General features: G+C 36.1%; 1 protein-coding gene across 5 annotated transcripts in view; it reads right to left on the bottom strand.

Annotated features, from left to right (window-relative positions):
- Positions 1–18,249, bottom strand: part of LOC129800587 (probable ubiquitin carboxyl-terminal hydrolase FAF) — a 44,156-nt gene that overhangs the window by 23,440 nt on the left and 2,467 nt on the right. For all 5 annotated transcript variants that reach the window (XM_055845086.1, XM_055845101.1, XM_055845112.1 and 2 more), the window contains exons 2-5: positions 12,143–13,155; positions 7,739–8,399; positions 4,025–4,282; positions 380–3,957 (exon numbers count right to left, since the gene is read on the bottom strand). In XM_055845086.1, coding sequence (XP_055701061.1) covers positions 380–3,957; positions 4,025–4,282; positions 7,739–8,399; positions 12,143–12,864 — 5,219 coding nt within the window. In that variant the 5' untranslated portion in view covers positions 12,865–13,155. The remainder of the gene's footprint in view (positions 1–379; positions 3,958–4,024; positions 4,283–7,738; positions 8,400–12,142; positions 13,156–18,249) is intronic.

The raw sequence follows: 18,249 nt of genomic DNA, 5'->3' as shown, positions 1-18,249 counted from the left end.
AAGTCGCTATGTTTTACCGCTTGGTCTCTAGCCAGGCTCTCTAGCCTCTTACTCTCTCTCTCTCTCTAGCCGGACGGACAGATGAACAAACTGCGTGACATTTCTCAGAAATCGAAATATTAATTTGAAAATTTTAAAAACTCAGCCGAAATTAGAACAGTTAAGCCATATAGCTAAGTCTTTGGTCTTTAGCCCGTATGAGGGCTTAGGATCATCAATTAAAGATTCTTGGCATTCATTTCCTCTCTAATCCTTTACCGCCAAATTTTACAGGATATATTCTCGAGTATTAGCTTGAGTTTATTCGGGGTCCGAGGCCAAAATTATTTCCTATTTCAAAGTAGAAATAATAAAAGTAACATAGTGACAATCAACTCACTTGAAATGGCTCCATAGACCACGTGGAACATAGAATTGTAGAGCACTGTGCCCCAGGTGGGCAAAAATGGCCTGGACATGTTTCAGAATACCAACATGATAGTTTCGTCGGTTATTCTCATCCTCTGACACCAAATCGGCCGTATCGGTTTCCCCACTGAAATCCTCATTGGGATCCGTACATGCTCCAGCAGCCGACAGAATACCCAATCGAATTGATGGCACCATGTAAAGTTGCTGCAGAACAGAATTCATGTAGCACGTTGCTCCAGCATTCTTGAGGCCACAGAAACCCTTATTGGACCTCGGACCAACTGGCGGTAAGTATTCCCACTCACGCAATGGCTCAGTGTCCGAACAAAACATATCCATAAGGGTATTTACAAGTAATTTCATATTCGGCACAGAATTTTGACATAGTGCCACAAGAAGGTCACAGGCAGCTGCAATTGTGTGTGAACTACGACAAACTGGCGGTGGACCATTGTATTCGGGAATTGTCTCATTGCGCCTCATAGCCAGATACTGTCGCGATGCTGGGAAGAGAAAGTCATCTACTAATTCTTGAATTAGTGAATTTAGGCGTCCTTTTGATTCGGGTGAGAGGTAAAACATGAGTTCTTTGGCCAAATTCAAATGTCCCTCGAGGAGATCTTCATGCACTTGTGTCTCTCCTGTTTGTTTTACTGTACTCCGTATTGTACGTAGCCAGGTGATCTCTTGGGAGAACAGGACATCACTTACTGGTAGTGGCCAATTGTAGAGACAACCATAGTTGAGAATACGACAGAGAAGTTGAAAGAATTCAGCACATGTGGCAGCATATTGTGGTACAACTGAATGTATTGAACCAACAAGGAGGATCACCATGTACGTGAATGGTCGTCGATCAGCAGCACAGTATGTGCATATAAGAAAGAGTTTGTCCGATGCCACTTTTCTCACATGCCTCGATGGATTCATCAGTACGAGACTTGTGATAAATTTTGGCCATGCCATATCATGATTGAGAGCTTCTGTGGCATTTGGATTGAGGACTAATGATATTGTTAGAACATCTAGGGCCTCCTTGCATACAGTAAAGTCCATTGATTCAGGCATTGTACTTTCTGGTGTAAATGACGATGATACATTGAGTTTATTGAGACATCCACATGATGCTGCCCATGCTAGTTGTACAATTGCCTTAATTGTTGCCATATCTGGCAGTGACCACTGAAGTGCCGAACCAAATAGTCGTCGACATATTTCACCCTGATGTCCAGCCGATAGCATCTCTTCGGCCAAACTCTGTGCCAATTTTGATGCTATCGTCTTGAGTGTCTGTTCACTATTACCCGAAATTGTTGTTAGAAGTTGTTTTAGTATTTCCACTTGACTCCTTGCCCCATCAACATGTGCCGCCGTCACAGGTTCATCACCAACTCTACTAAGAACACAGCCAACAATATAGAGAAAGAGCTTCGCCAGTCGCAAAACACACTGAAATGCCGCCCGTTTCGTATTCATATCGGCATTTGGGAGAAAATTATTCTTTGTCAGGAGTTCCAATATAAAATGTGCTACACCCGAATACAACCATATTGACTGTAGACGCAGTAAATTACCATCACTGAGTGGTTCAAGGGCCGGAATAAGCATAGCATGGAGAACTTCGAGATTGTAAAGCACTTGGGCAGGTGTTGCATGGAGAAACATTGATTCGAGTGTTGGTTGTTCCTCCAGCATTGACAAATCACTATTGATCCGTTGTTGATCACCACTGCTACTAATAACTACAGCATCAATACGTATTGCGCACATAGTTTCAAGTTGTTGCATGGTAAATCGATCAAGTGGCAGTAGATGAAGTAGTAGACTACATTCGCGTAGGGTACTGTGTTCCATATCACTGCCAAGTTGATAGAGTTTCAGAAAGAATTCCACATATTGTGGCTTTTGAGATATTATGACACCCGGTAGAGATGCCTCTGATTCTAGGCGTGTCATATCAGGACATGGACGTGGTGGTGATCCTGTGCTACTATCACTCGAACTATCCGGTGAACTAGCCATACCAACACCCATTGGTGTCAATTTAGCCGTCAACATTGTCTTTTCCACCAACATAAAATGCGACAATGGACTCCGATCATCAGCTACTTCAATCAATTCTCCACTACTGTAGTAGAGATCAACTTTAATGCTCGTCAATGTTGTCCCTTTAATCCGTTTCAGTAGATTCCTCTTAAATGCCGCAACTGTTTCATTACTATGCGTTATTATTTCCATATCATCAATTTGACGACCAGGATTTTGGAATCTAATGTACAGATTCAAGTATTTACCACGACATGCTCGACTCAGTGGCAAATAGTATCGATCACCATTGAATGTCCTATCGCACTCTTTAATGTACTCCTGCAGTACACGCAATACCCTACACATTTTATCAGCCTCAGCAATTCTCATTGCTTTAATATCATTGCAGTCTTCATTCTGTTTCACCACATCCTCAATGATCTTATTCACTTGCAATACATTGTCATAATGAGATCGCAAACGATCACAGCACTCATCAATGAAATTTTCATGGAAAATACCAACATTGGCCTGCAACCGTGGTCCCAGAGCCGTAGACACCTCCTTTAGCAATTCAATTGCTTTACAAGCAATCTCCTCACCACCTGTCGTTATCACACGCCACAGATAGTCTTTACCAATGAGATCTTCATCATCCAACACATATCCACGAAATTTTGCTTGTAATTTCAATTCTTTGGAATTGACCGCCTTGAAAAAACGCTCAAAACACTTTATACCACTTTCCGTGAGTAATTGCGGATCGAGCTGCAGGAGGTTCTTCTCGAAGAAATCTTTATTAATACCCGGATCGAGATCTGGTTCATCACCCATCAATTTACCAAACCACCGAAAACACTCTTCACGATCACTCGGAAATGCCGCATTGACAGCCAAACAATTCCATATTTGTTCAGCTTGATCAGCACACAGCCACAATTGTCCATCTTTCAGGAGAAATTTGAGAAAATCCAATCTCTCCTGCAATTGCTGAGGATGCGGATACCGTCCATCGAGTATAAGTGTATTTGGTTCCAAATCAGCATTTTCCTTCACCAATGTCCTCACACGATCCATATACGTTGTCAAACTATGTGTCACCAAAATCACCAATGTATGCTCATTCTGAAGTCTCTCAATCACATGCTGCCTATTCAGGCACTGCTGCTGACGAGGCTGATGATTGGCTGTGGCCTCATAGAGGCAGCAAATCTCACGGATCAATCGTAATGCCGGCAATGCCCAATTTTCCGATGATTTTAACTCTTCTACACACTTTGTCAGCCACATCTGCTTCTGTGCATCCCTCTCCTGTGAACAACTGTAATCCAGTATTTTCACATGAGACGCCAATGCCTGATCCAACACTTCCGGTGGCACTTCGGCACTATGAGCCAGTGTCCAGAATAATTTCAACACTTTATTTGCCATCAAACCATTTTTATCGTCTTCAGCCAAACGACGTATTAGTTCCAACAGACGTTCACGTTGTTTCTTATTAGCCGTTGTCATACTTGCCTAAATATTTCAATTAATTTAAAAAAAAAAACATAAAACCAACATGCAAACTCTAAATTACTCTTACCTGAAAACAATCAAAGAGATAGTCCAATTGTTCAGCATTGAAATCCCATGCCAATTTTGCCAATAAATCATGGAGATTTTTCACAATAGCCTCATGTTTTCCCGCCTGTGCACGCCACATGGCATTGAGATCTTCCAATGTCAGGGACTTCTCCTTAATGAGAAACCGAAGAATCTTCTCCAATTTCTCCACATATTGTGGCTGATGAAGTGAATCTTTCAGCACAATGCCCAAAACATCTGTATCTTTGATCCATTTCTGCAACAAATGGACAGAAAATAAAATTCAATTTAGATCCCTCATTCCTTAACTCTTTCGTCTCTTTTGGGACTGTAGTACCCAAAGAAGCATATGAATATTCTATGAAAAACAATGTTTTTTAATTATTCAGAACTGATATAAATCCGATTCTTGTGAATGATTACAAACTATAAAGATGTCCAAATGTAAGATATTTTTTATAGAACCTCAATTAATTCCGGAGCTTAGATATTTTTGATTAAAAATTGTGAAATTGACTTGCAGCATATGCTGCGGTCCGGAAAGAGTTAAAGGTGTAAAATGTACAGTGATAAGTCCATGAATTCTCAATTATTGTTCTTGGTAGCAGAAATGGATAAAATTGGCTTGACACGATTCTTCACCAAACAATCCAAGGTTGCTTGTAAAGAATCTCAGCCATCATAGGCTTATCTGGGCTTATTGCTGATAAATTTCTATTATAAATAGTTTAAAAGGTCAACAAAAGAAATAATCTTGTCTTAAAAAAGTTCATAGGAATTAGCAATTAAACCCTAGACAGAAACATATGCGAAGGCTTTCAAGCTTCGCACACAGTCTCTACCTTCGAACACTTCATATTTTTCTCATAGTCCTTTAATGAATCTGACCTATTTGGGGGGGGGGGGGGGGGGGGGGGAATGTGTGACCTAAGACTAAAGCGTGTCCTGTAGGGGAATTCTGTAATTTTCGTGAAAAATGACAATATCAAACGAGCTTTTTTTTGTCATATCATATGAGTTCGAAAATGCAATTCATTGATTTTTTTAATGAAATTCCTTTACTTGATGATGTTATGAAAATAAAGTACGTCTTGGTTAATTTATTTAACAAAATTCATTGTCATTTGAATTGCCAGAAATCTCAAATAGGGGAAAAGCTCATACTTTTGTCCAGTTTCTTATTTTGGACACTTTGAGGATAACATTGGACACTAAAAATAAATTGAATAAAATGATGGATTTTTATTCCAATATTTGATGAATAATGAATTCTATCTAAATATTTGTTCTTTTGGAAGATTTTAACACTAAATACGTTAAATTTTGAATATGATTTAAGTTGAAATTGCTTTGTTGAAAATTCAGTGTGAGCAATTGCTTACGAGAAATATGATAGAACTTCGTGTTTACTTCAGTTCTTATTTAGCTGTAGTGAAGTACTAACAATGTTTCTTCGGTTTTTTTGAGTGATATTATTGAATACTCATTGAAAATTTTGTTCATTCACGTTAGTGGTGATTTGTACATTTGATCTGAAGTGAGATTTGCCTTGTGAATTAGATTTTTCGTGTGAAAAATGGGAAATGTTTTAAGACATTTACCAGTGAGGTGATGGCTCTTATTTTGGACAGGTGTTTTTCTCACGAAATTTCGTGAAGTTTTAGCTTTTGTGATGACTAGGTTGGACAAATGCCTGGAGAAACAAAGGAGCATCATCTCTACGAAAGAGATGTAGCGAGAAATGCCCTGAAAGGCTCCCGGAAAGGTCAGGGAATGAGCGAATCCGCACGTACTTGGAGTACCGAAGTCAACTCACTTTAATGAATGATATGGAAAGTTTCCGGGCTTCTGTGACATTCTACGTTTCCCTTACATGAACAGGAAGAGGACTTGGTAAGATTGGTTCATCAAATGAAGAATAATGGGCATCTTATTGAGGCGGATTAGCTGTCCAAATTTACAGCCAAGTTGGACAAATTAATAAACAAGTTGTCCAAAATAAGAGCCAAAGTCACCTCTACATATCAATTCATTTTTAAACGTATTAAAACTAATTTTAATAAAAATAAGACGATAAATAGCTTGCTAAATTTCTAAACAACCCTTCTGAAAAGAGAGTAACAAGAAATGTCAATTAGTATTGAAAATATCGCACTTCAAACTTGGAACTTCGATGCTTATAAGCAGACTGTCCAAAATTATGAGCCCTTACCCTATATGACTTCTGACAATGCTACGTGAGCTGAAATGGCAATATCACGGCTACAGAATCGCATTTTCGAAAAAGCTCTTCTAAGATTCGAACCCAATTTGTCATATGGCATTGCCAGAGTGTAACGGAATTTCCCTCCTGGATTTAAACCCAAGTTTTCGACATGAAGTTAATCACAATAGGAACTGAGTTTTGTTTTGATTTTTTTAACGTTTCAAGAGAATTTTCGTTAGCTTTTCATTTCGTTAGCGCTTCAAAAATTTCTAATTAGCGCAGGTTTATAGGAAATTTACCGCTCTACTATTTTGTGGAAGTAATTTTCCTCTATTTTGTAAGGAAATACGTTTATCGAGCCAATTTCTAAAAGGTAATTTTGTGACTATTTTCAAAAATGCTGGAGCATTATCATATTTTGATTTGCTTCATTACAGGCTTCCGTAAATGTGAAAAAATACCTAGAGGACATATTTTCATAGAAAATTTATTCATCTACACCTTTGTAAAACACCGTTTTCTATGCGAGAAAAGTGAGAAAACGAGAAAAGTGCTTTTCAAGATATTTTAGAAAAAAAAAACACATAAAAGACTGCAAATCGTTTGACTAATGTAACAAGCGGCGAGACATGACATTGACGTTTCTTTTCGCCATGAGACGTCAGAAATTGCTTCGCTTTTTTGTTACTTTTTGCTCTATACATTTTGTTACTTTTTACCCCAAGTGGCCATTTTTAATAAAAGGATTTCTGGAGAAAAGAACTTTAAACCTAAAAAGTGTTAGTTATGAGGAAAAAAAAGTTAATCGCACCCCCGGTTTTTTCTCAGGTGTTCTGAAACATAATGGATTTTCCAAAGTTTTCTTTTTAGAAATTTGTTCAGAAAATATCACCGATTGGCATAAAGTGTTAAAAATCTAAATTATAAATGACATTTACTCAGCCTATCTTGTCTCCAGTTCGCCTTTTCTGCCTTATTAAATGAGAAGACTGATTTTTTGAAAAAAAAAATAGATTTTGAAGAATGACAGGAAAGTACATTTCTCATTTTAAGAAAAGAAAAAATACAACTTCGACAAAAAGAATAATATTTTCCCAGAAGAATATGCTAACTGCATACATTTTCTGTTAGAAAATAAAGTGAATCAAAATTTCGTTAAAATGGATCATTTTGACGTGATATACTTGCAGATGTGCAAACGATTAATTTCAAAATATTCTATTTAAACAAAATTTTCTCAAAATGTGTAGAGGCCCCTTTATTGAGAATTTAATTTCACTTGATTTGGAATGTGTATTCAATATCGCAAATATTTAAACAAATGAAAATACATTTGTTTTCAGAAAGATAAAATCCCATTTGTATCTTTACTTGAGGATAATTCTGGGATTTTTTTTGTGTAACAATTACTAATTTTCCAATCAATGCATTTAAATGTATTTTCTGTGAAAGCACTAAAAATAAATTGTAATGATAAGATATTGATATTATCGAAAAATTACTCACAGCCATTTTTTCCGCTGTCAACCAATCCATTTCGTCATCTTGTTGTAGATGCGGTCCCTGGTTTCTGTGCGGATAGTACGCCACTGTACTGAGTACTTTATTGATCTCATTCAAGGCATTCATTTTGCCATTGAAACTCGACACTTGGAGCAGCCTGAGAATCATTTTTAGACGAAACATCTCGAGTTCCTTAATCAAATTCTCTTGATTGGGCAAACGACTGGCTAGGCATCGTGCTGCCCGGACAATTCCATTGATCGAATCGCTACGACCCTCTGGTTTTGCCTCCTTCTTCAATTCCTCATCCGTCAATCCATCCAATAGTTCAAGTACAACACCCCAAATTGGCATGAAGTACTTCTCAATTGTGGGAATAGTCAGGAGTTCGTAGCATTGTCCAAATGGTCGGACAAGGGCATGTATTAGCGGCAGGGTAATTTTATTGTTATCCTCAAGAACAAGACTAGTGCTTGTACTATTTGTTCCACTTGATGACACAGTGGACGTCTTCATTTTTGTCGAATCATCACTCAGGCTCAGTGATGACGTAGTACCTGCCGATGATGATTGCATATCCTCTGATGAGACTGGCTTCTTAAGCAATGCAATGCCTGTGTTAAATCTCTCTAGTAAGTTGTCAAAACCACCCAATTGGCCAAATCTGTAAACGAAATTAGATAAATAGAAGAAATTGAAGTTAACAAAAAAACCAATTTAATATTCGGCAATGATTTCTAAATCATCGATAAGTTTCGGTTGCAAGAAAAAGTTTTCCATCTTGCAAAAATGCTCCTTTTTGCGATGCGTTGAAGAATCCTCATCAAGATTTCAACGAAATGTTCATCATTTCCAATTTGTGACGAATATAATATGAGATTTACCAGGATTTAACAGGGTTTCTGTCATTCTTAAAATAACACCTTTGTGTGTTGCATACAGTATTGGAAAAGCGGACAATCTTTCATTCAGCCTGATTTATCCTTTTTTGAAGATTTTTTTCTAAATATTTCCTTTAGTTCTTTTGTCATGAATTTGTGGCTATAAGTGGTAAAATGCTTCATAGAAGTTGCCACTTTTGGCCATACTTATATTTTAAATGGAAGTGAATCGAAAAACACTGTTTGTGATTCTATCGATGCGGGGATCCGGAAATCCTCAGTCAAGTAAATCACTCAGGGAAAATGCATCAACTTTTTCCAGAGCTTTCGGCTCAGCCTCCTAGCATTCATCAGAGGTCAAGACTTTACGTTATTTCCTGAGATTCGTTCCATTCGGGCAAAATTATTTGAATCGGGCATAGAAAAAGAATAGTGACAGTTTTCTAATAATTTAACAATTTTCAGAAATTTAGGCAATAAACTTATAATTTTTGTTCTATTCTTCCGATTTACGTGATGTGCGGGAGGTAGTCTTTGTTTGTGATTCTCTCTGTTTAATTTTTAACCATATTCCCAGGAATTATGACCTCTTTATGTAATGCCTAATAGACCAAGAAAAATCAGATACAGGTGAGAAAGTATTACATTGGATTTAACTTTTTAAGGATGATCGGGTTACCGATGATCAATAGAGATTTTTTTTTTCTAATTATCTAAAATAATGTGTGTATACGTAATCACAAAGAAAAATGTTGTAGGAATCAAGTATATTTTTAGAAAATCTCCAGGTATTCGCTTTGTAGTGTGATATGAGAAGTTATGAACTTAGGTTAAAATTAAATTGCCATACAGCTGATTAAATTAGCTTGGCAATCTTGCTCTCTTTTTGATTGGCCTAGCCACAATGAAATGTAAAATATATTGTAAAACCGAAACATATAACCAGTGAAAAGACATTTCCACCGTTTAGTTCTAGAGTGGTGTACGCATGGGTGTATGTGGGAAAGGGTCAAGAATGAGATGAAATAAATTCAAATTCAAAAATCCAAAAAAAAAAAGAAAAAAATAGAAGCTCGATAATTCCTAAGCTATTTTTGATCAAGAAATCGTTAAATTGACTGGCTGGATATATCATGGTCCAGAAAGAATCAATGTGTAAGTAGCCATGGTAGGGGAAAGTGCCCATGCTTGATGCCATTGGAAGCTTCGTAAAGACTAAATTTTCTATGTTTCACAATATATAGGGGAAGGTTTCGTACCTTCGTAACGTTGCAGGTTCGTAAATGTTGATTTTTTTTCAAGTTACTAAATAAATATCATCCATGGTCATATATTCTTATAGCTAATCCCACATCTCACATTTCCGGACAACCTTGGGAGCCTAGGCCTTTTTTCCTGGGTTCTAGAAGCAAAAATAAAAAATGGGCCTAAAATCGCAATTCTGATGTGTATTATTTTATACATTTTTTCACGCTTCAAGAGTCTTTTCGAAGAAAAACAACATTCCAAGTTATAGAAGGTTTATCAGGGTTAATATTTACCGTGAAAATCTTTCGCTAGAAAGGGGTGGAATTGTGGGCGAAGAAAAGTTCACAAAAATTGCCTTCAGTGCAGGTTCGTAAAAATATCAGTCAAAATCATTGACTACCAACTCTGTAAATTCCAGACTGTTTTGGGACACACTGTACACGACGCTCTGGATATTTTGACCCATCCAGAGATTCCACTGAACAAGTTGTGGGGGCAATGCGGATTAATACTTTATTTAAATGGGGAATGGACCGGCTTGTGAACAATTAACTGGGGTGGGCCCCAGACTGTACGCGAGGAGCTAATCCTAACACGACTGCACTGCACGACGGTCCGCCAAGAAGAGAGAGAATTCTCCCTTTCTCTACTTGCATGCCTATTCGTTACTAATAGTCCTATAAGATACTCGCTTGACAGTCTTCTTCACCACCCTCAGAGGTTCTGGTCCTGGGAAGGAGACTATTGTCTCGAAAAGAGTGGGAATTTTGCCAAAGCAGAGCCTTTGTTGCTTATGGCGGGTTTTATTGCTTCTACAAAGTTGACAAGAAAATTGTGATATTACAACGATTACAACATTTTTCAAGAAAATCTCGAAGAAAAACACGCACTTCCACAGCAAAGTGAGACTTCATCAGATGTTTTTGTTTCGCTTCTGTCAAATCGAACATTAAGCCTAAATCTGCTTATGGTAGGTGTGATTCTTTCATACGGTGCGTTTTAAGCATTTTTCATACAATTTGCTTTGTTTTCAAGCGGAGTTTTCCTCATTTAACTTCAAATTAATCACTGGTAATTCTAAGAATCACTGATATTCAAGAAATGTTCTGAAAGACAGATTCGAAGTATTAGAGAAATTACGAGGATTACAATAGGTGTGATTGCTTCTTTCTGATTTGTGCAGTAATGAAACTAGACTGTTTAAGGTAGATGTGATTCTTTTGTTGCCACTTCGATGTATTTCTAGTATTTTTCATAAAATTTTCCTTGTTTTAAAGTGGAACTTTCCACATTTCATTTTAAATTGATGGCTGGTCATTTTTGAAATTAGTTGTGTCCGAAAAATGTTCTGTAAGACTGTTTGGAGGTGTCAGAGAAAATCCGAGGATTACAATAGGTGTGATTATAAAAGAATCACACCTAACCGAGCTCTGAACTGACTGTCAAAATGCAGGGAAAAAATGGTTTTCCGAGTGTCAAAAAACATGTGTTAGAGAAATAGCTTAAAATTGATCTTTTAATGCGTGATACCTTCTACAAACAGTGAAAAGAAGTTGATAAAAGTTCCATCTAATAAGTGATGCCCAAATTTTTGTTTCCGGTGTAACGTTTCCGGGGAAAATGAGGCCTACAGGGGTTGGAAGAAATGGTACGAAGCATTCCGGTACCGGATACATTCGTAAAAAATGCTACTACATTTTCATTTTCCTGTAGAGGAAAATCCAAGGACTTCCAGGAATTTTGTGAGGCAGAATTATGAACCCAGTAAGTGAGAGATTTTTTTGACATTGTGATATAATTGATTCGGTTTGTGTGGCATTCAGTAAAAAATCTTAAATCTTGGATTCCTTTTTTAGTACGAAGGTTCAAAACCTTCCCCTACGAACATTTTTACAAAATATTTTTTTTCTGTGCAGAGAATAGACGAATTGATAATAAAAAATGAATGATCTAATCGTCTTAAAAACAGGCAGGGGAAGGTGGTCAACCTTCGAATGTCGTCAGCGTTGAATATTGTTATTTTTTTTTATTCTCTATAATTTTTAAATGTATTTTAATAATTCTTTTCATATTAATCCTGTTCTATTTTACTCTATTAATAGAAATTTTTGTTTTAAAGAAAAAAAAACTGCATTATTCAAGAGCTAAGGACATTCGAAGTTTACCCTCCTTTTTCTAAGGATTTCATGTAATCTCTAAGTAACCAATAATGTAATATGTCGTTTGCCTACTGGGATAATTTTGAAAAATTCTACTACATTTTTATCATTTGACTCACCTATTGAGTAAATCAACGAGCCACCCCTTTGGATGCCTCGGTTCTGCCGGAGACACAGCATAAATGTCCTCCATATTGCCCCAAATGGGAGACTGTAGACCAACCCCATTGGTACCGGGCAAATAAATCTCCGGCTGTCGAGATGCATTGAATGTGTGAAATTTGTTGTCCGGATCCAATACCACAGCCAGTAAGTCCAACAAATACGGATTGTCACGCTTCATATGAAGTGCAGTGAGCTGCAGGAGTTTCCCACATGACATGAGAATGCAATAGTGGATGTTGTACTTCCACGAATTCACCGCTTCATCCGTGAGGATCTTCATGAAGGATGTCGTGAGGCCATCGCGATAGAATCTCATGCATGGCTCACAATCATGATCAACTCCAGCACTTGTAAGTGCAATGGCAGAATTCAGGAGACACTCCAATTCCTGCTCCGGCAACACTGGCACCACCCATCTCGCACTTGAAATCTTCGTAGTGAGCGAATTGAGCTTAGCCAGTGGAAATGACGCAATCAATTCCTCAGGCGTCAGAGTTTCTGTCTCACTGCTTGTGGCACTCACTGTCTGTTGCTGTGTAGCCGGTGGCTGTTGCTCTGAGCCACTCTGACCTGTCGTCGATCCACCCTGATTGCTGCTATTACTGCCACCATCTACTTGCGGTGGATGCGATTGTTGCTGATCCGACGATGTCCTTCCTCGGGTATCATACGTCATTTCTGTGCCTTTATGTGCCCCCCTTCACCAATTTTCCACTGACTGTCTCTGTCTTCTTCCAAACACTCTCTTCCCGTTGCCACTATCGCAAGTTTCCTGTCACTTATCTCTCTCTCTCTCCCTCTTTTGTTCCTTGCCTTCTTCCCCCAAAAAAAAAAATCACTTCTTCCACAGCACACACCTCTCCTCTACGGCCTTTCTTCCCAAAAACTATTCTCTACGTGTATCGTCTCTTGCCTTTAATTGGAACTCCACCTTCACATTATACCAAAACATCGACCTTAAAAATTGCTAAAGGAGAGTGTAGATGAAAGTGAAAAAAAAATCCATTAGTATCCCATTTTATAGCAACACTTACACAAAAACATCGAAAAATATATAAAAAAAAGGGAAGAGCTGAGCTAGAAGTTCGCAAACTTTAAAATTAGTCTTTTTCTTAGAATGATAACAAACCCGAAAATCATCCTTTTTTAAATGTGATTACAGTTTAATTTATTAAATAGGTTCCGCCTATAAATATTTATTACCCACGTTACCTGTATGAGCTAGGGGAGACTGGGGCAAAACTTGTCAAAACGCATATTTAATTCTTTCACGAGCTTTGAGAAAACTTAAACGTTCTATAATGAGCATATTTTTATAGGAAATTTACTGCTCTACAACATTGCAGAAGACTATTTTCCTCTATCTCGAAAGAAATGTGATTTTCGAATCATTTTCTAAAAGTCGATTTTGTGGAGATTCTCAAAATTGCTGGGGCAAATTTTGTCAGTCTTCGGATAATTTGTGACGTTTTACTCATGCAAACGTTAAAAATATCAAATAGGGTGGAGTAACCACTTATCGCCACTTTTAGGAAAAAGTGAAATTAATTGTATTATAACTTTTGACCCCTTATTATCAGATAACTCAAATTTGACACAAAGCTACTTAGATATATTGACTTTAGATTCGTCAAAACCGGTGGCAGCCAAAATCCCGAATGTTCAAAATCCTGATAGGAATAAAATTATATGGAGGAAAATGTTTAGAATAATTTCCCAAGACACAGATTTCCCTTTGCCTCCAGCAAGCGCGGGAACAATCGTGGGAGTAGCTATAACACTTAAGAATTCGGGATTTTGGCCCTTTCGGAATTTTGGCGTTCGGGATTTTGGCTTTCGGGATTTTGACCGGGACCCGTCAAAACAATTGTCCTACAATTTAACGCGGGAGTACCTAAAAAAATTGTTTTTATTAACAATGCAAAAATAACCACTCCGTCGCCATTTTTTACCACTTTTCGCCAGTTCTGTAACCACTTCTCGCCACCCACTTGGAAAAGTGCAAACTCGATTATTTTGAGCAATAATATGCAAAGAATACATTCAGTATTTTTTTTCCTCAGGATCACCTTATTATTACTCACATTAAATGATTTTTCTTCACTTTTATTTGAGAAATCAAATTATTAGGCTATTGCAGAAAGTAAACAAAGTAGATTTGACAACTAAGAATCTATGAAGTGAAGTTAGCGTCGCCTATTGAAAAGCTATGACGACAGGCGGTGAATCAATTTTAGAATATTACCACTTTCCGCCATGGCTCATTTTTACATAAGAATTATATAAAGTGAAATATTAACTAACTAAATACAAATTTTAAGTATTCGCCGAATATAATTAAATGTTCAATAGGCAAATTACTTCTTCAAAAATTAAATTTTGTTCGATAAAAATTTTCATGACACTTACTATACACTCAGTCCCGGCATTAAGTCCTTCGAGATTATGCACCTGACGGAATTATGCACACACAATTATGCAAATTTGCCTACCATCGGGAGTCAATTTATGAAATCATTTTTGAAATACGCCTGAATGCATACTGTGTTGCGACGCGGGAAATTTGAAAACATTTTGCTACTTTTTCAGAACAAAATTTTAATTTCTTTTTTTTAAGGTATTTTTTTTTATTATTCTAACCATTTATTGAAGAACTCTGGCCATGTACTGTTTGTTAATGCATTTATATTGTTGAATTAGTTGAAACATTTGAATCTTTTTGTTTGAACTACTTTTACCGACTTTTACTCTGCGCGAAATTCGTTCAACGGTCAATTTATTCAAAAGAAAGCCCCTGTAGGTATGCAAATTTTCTCGATGCATAATGCCATTTCGCGCGTTTTTTTCGGTCCCGAAAATGTGCATAATGCCGGGATCTAGTGTATTTGGTAAGAAATATTGGATTCGATGCACTTGCTTAAAATATTCCTCTAAAAAATGCTCAAACATTTAAACTCAAAACAAAAAATTAGTATTTTTCGACTCTATACGTAGCAGCAATAAATATACAAGTAACTTTGCGGCTCATTTATTTCATAAATCGTGAAAAATAGCGATTTCAATATACGTGGCGAGAAGTGGGGCACTGGCGAGAAGTAGTGATTCCACCCTAGAGATATTTTTATATGAATTTTATTCCTCTACAACTTTGTAGAGGAGTCTATCTTATATATTGGTCTAACTTTGGTCTAATTTTTATCTAATTTATCTAAATGATCTGATTTATCTAAAATATCTGGTCTTATTTTTTTGGAAACACTTAGATATCTCTTGGAATTAAATCCAAAGTTATTAGGCAGGCATCAATTTTTTAGTTTTTTTTTTTTGGAAACACTTAGATATCTCTTGGAATTAAATCCATATCTATCCCAATATCTATCCATATCTATTGGTCTCTAAATCTATCTTATATATTTGCTCTATCTTAACGAGAAATGTGCTTAAATTGAGCTAATCAGTATTGATATTTTCTGGAAGCCAAATATTCCAAAAATACGGCTCAAAATTTCATTATTTTTTATTTTATCTGTTGAATCTTTGTAAGTTTAAGAAGGTTCATGAAGGCTATAGTCAAGTATGCTAATCCGGGCGCTTCGCTATCTGGATCGTTTATGACTAATCCCAGGGGCATGACATTTCCTATGTTTCCCATATGTTTCTAGCGAGCCGAAAATATTTTTGAGTTTATTAGCTGTTTTCTGTCATTGTAGAATGAATTAGTAAAAAATACTAATACAAAATAAAAGCCAATTTAATAACGAAAAGGCAACCGAAAAACCTAAATAGGCAATCTACGTAGTTTTGGAGATATCTCATGAAATGTGTACGAAAACAGGGAAAGAATTACACTAAAATTGGTCGCATTTTTCAGAGCTAATGTCACCCCCTGGACTAATCCACTTAAAATAATATTTTTATTTCTATTTCCGTAATATAGTTACTACAGTAACATAATATAACTATTCATGTTTGAGAAAAAGCAAAAATAATATTTTTATCCATTAAATAAATTAGTGTAAAGTGTTAATGGGTTAATAGTGGGTTTTTCACTAAAAATTTTCTAGCAGTGATATTTTCGCTAATGACAGCTGGTTGATTGAAAACATTTATTGTTTTTCCTTGTGAAAAAAAATATTTCAAATCCAAAGGTTTAATTAAAAGTGAATTAGCGAAAAGGCGACCCAGTTAGTGCATGCTGACTTATTTTAGTATTATCATTATTTTATAAATTTTCTTTATAATTTTTTATTTTATTTTTATTATGATTGTGAATGAAACAGTGAATAATTCTATGGATTTAGAAGCAAAAAGGAATTTCAACAGTCCAAAAACAAGGGTTTAAGTATAACTCTTCGGAAAACGATCCAGTTACCCCACTTTACTATATTTATAATAAAAATTTAAAGCCTCATTCTCTTTTATTTTAGATAATAGTGAATATTGAAAATTTCGTTTTGACCAATTTGCCCCAGTCTCCCCTATATATCATGTAATATATAAAAATTTCCCATTAAAAAAATAGAAAAATTGCAGTGTAATTATGCTACAGCCGTAAACATCTTTAATAGAAACTGATGTAGTAGGGGGAGGTGGGGCCACTTTGAGCTGTAGGGCTACATTGTTATACGATATTTTCGAATATATCTAAAGGAAACTGGGTTTTAACATGATGTAACTTGGATACACAAAATAATTGTGGATCAAAATAATATAATTGTAAGGACCAGCTTTATTTAGAAATAGGCGAAAAATCGTATAACAATCTAGCCCCACAGCTCAAAGTAGCCCATCCTCCCCCTATTAGCATTTAACCCTTTAAGGACGATTGGAACATCGGTGTCCCATAAAGAAAGTAATTTTTCCTGACTACCTAAAGTTATTTTTCCCTTATGTTTGTACATTTTTGCAAAGTAGAAGGTTGAAAGAATCTAGGATATTTTTGCAAGGCTTCAGCTATTTGCTATATTGTAAATTATTAAGCTAAAAAATGACGAATTTTTAATTAAAAATTCATTTTAATTATTTTTTATACTTCCAATTTTTTTTTAAGTAAAACCGTTTTGGAAAAAGAAACTACAATACTCAAACATAATATTTTTCATTAGATTGAAAATTATCATTCATTGGTATTATCAGAAATATTACTAAAAATTTTTAGGCTATTTTTTTCCCTATCGCTCATAGAGGTAAAAAATACACCGAATCAGACTCTGTTGGATTTTCTAAGGTTAGATGTAAGACTTTTGCTGATTTTGTGGACAAGATTTTACAGAATATTTTCATCTGATGTCAGAAAAACCTAAATATTTCCTGTTAGTTGATGAGTTAAAAAAAATTTACCATACATGTGCGAGTTTAACTTATCAACTAAAAGGAAATACAGTGCCCGCTCTCTAATCCGGATCGGCGTAATCCGGATGAGTTATCGACGGTTACATTTAAAATAATTTTGAGGTCATGCATGCGTGTGTGTTCAGAACATTCAGTAGTGAAAATGAACTGAACTAAATGAACTGAAAATGAATTTTGACGTCAGATAAAATATAATTTGAAATATATTATCCACCGAATAGTATACTTTTTTTTCAAAAAATGTCACCAAAATCAAGTACCAATGGCTGTATTTTTAAGGGGTCCCGGTCAAAATCCCCAAAAGCCAAAATCCCGAACGCCAAAATCCCGAAAGCCAAAATCCCGAATTCTTAAAAGTGTCATAGCTACTCCCGCGATTTCACTCGCGCTTGCTGGAGGCAAAGGGAAATCTTCTGTGTCTTGGAAAATTATTTTAAACATTTTCCTCCATATAATTTCATCCCTTTCAGAATTTTAAAAATTCGGGATTTTGGCTTTCGGGATTTTGGCATTTTCAGGATTTTGGCTTTCGGGATTATGGCTGCCATCGATTTTTAAGATTTTGCAATGAAATTAAAAGAAAAAAATTAAATGTGCTTTTATATGTTGAAGAAATTAAAAGAAAAATGTATTATTTGAAAAATGAAATAGAGAAAATATGGTGTTTTCCAGTCTTTTTGACGCGCGTAATCCCTTTATAGAATAATAG

Source organism: Phlebotomus papatasi, chromosome 1 (genome assembly GCF_024763615.1).
Source record: "Phlebotomus papatasi isolate M1 chromosome 1, Ppap_2.1, whole genome shotgun sequence".
NCBI classification, from domain to species: domain Eukaryota; kingdom Metazoa; phylum Arthropoda; class Insecta; order Diptera; family Psychodidae; genus Phlebotomus; species Phlebotomus papatasi.
The sequence above is the reverse complement of the archived record's forward strand: the minus strand, read 5'-3'. Positions and strand labels throughout refer to the sequence as shown.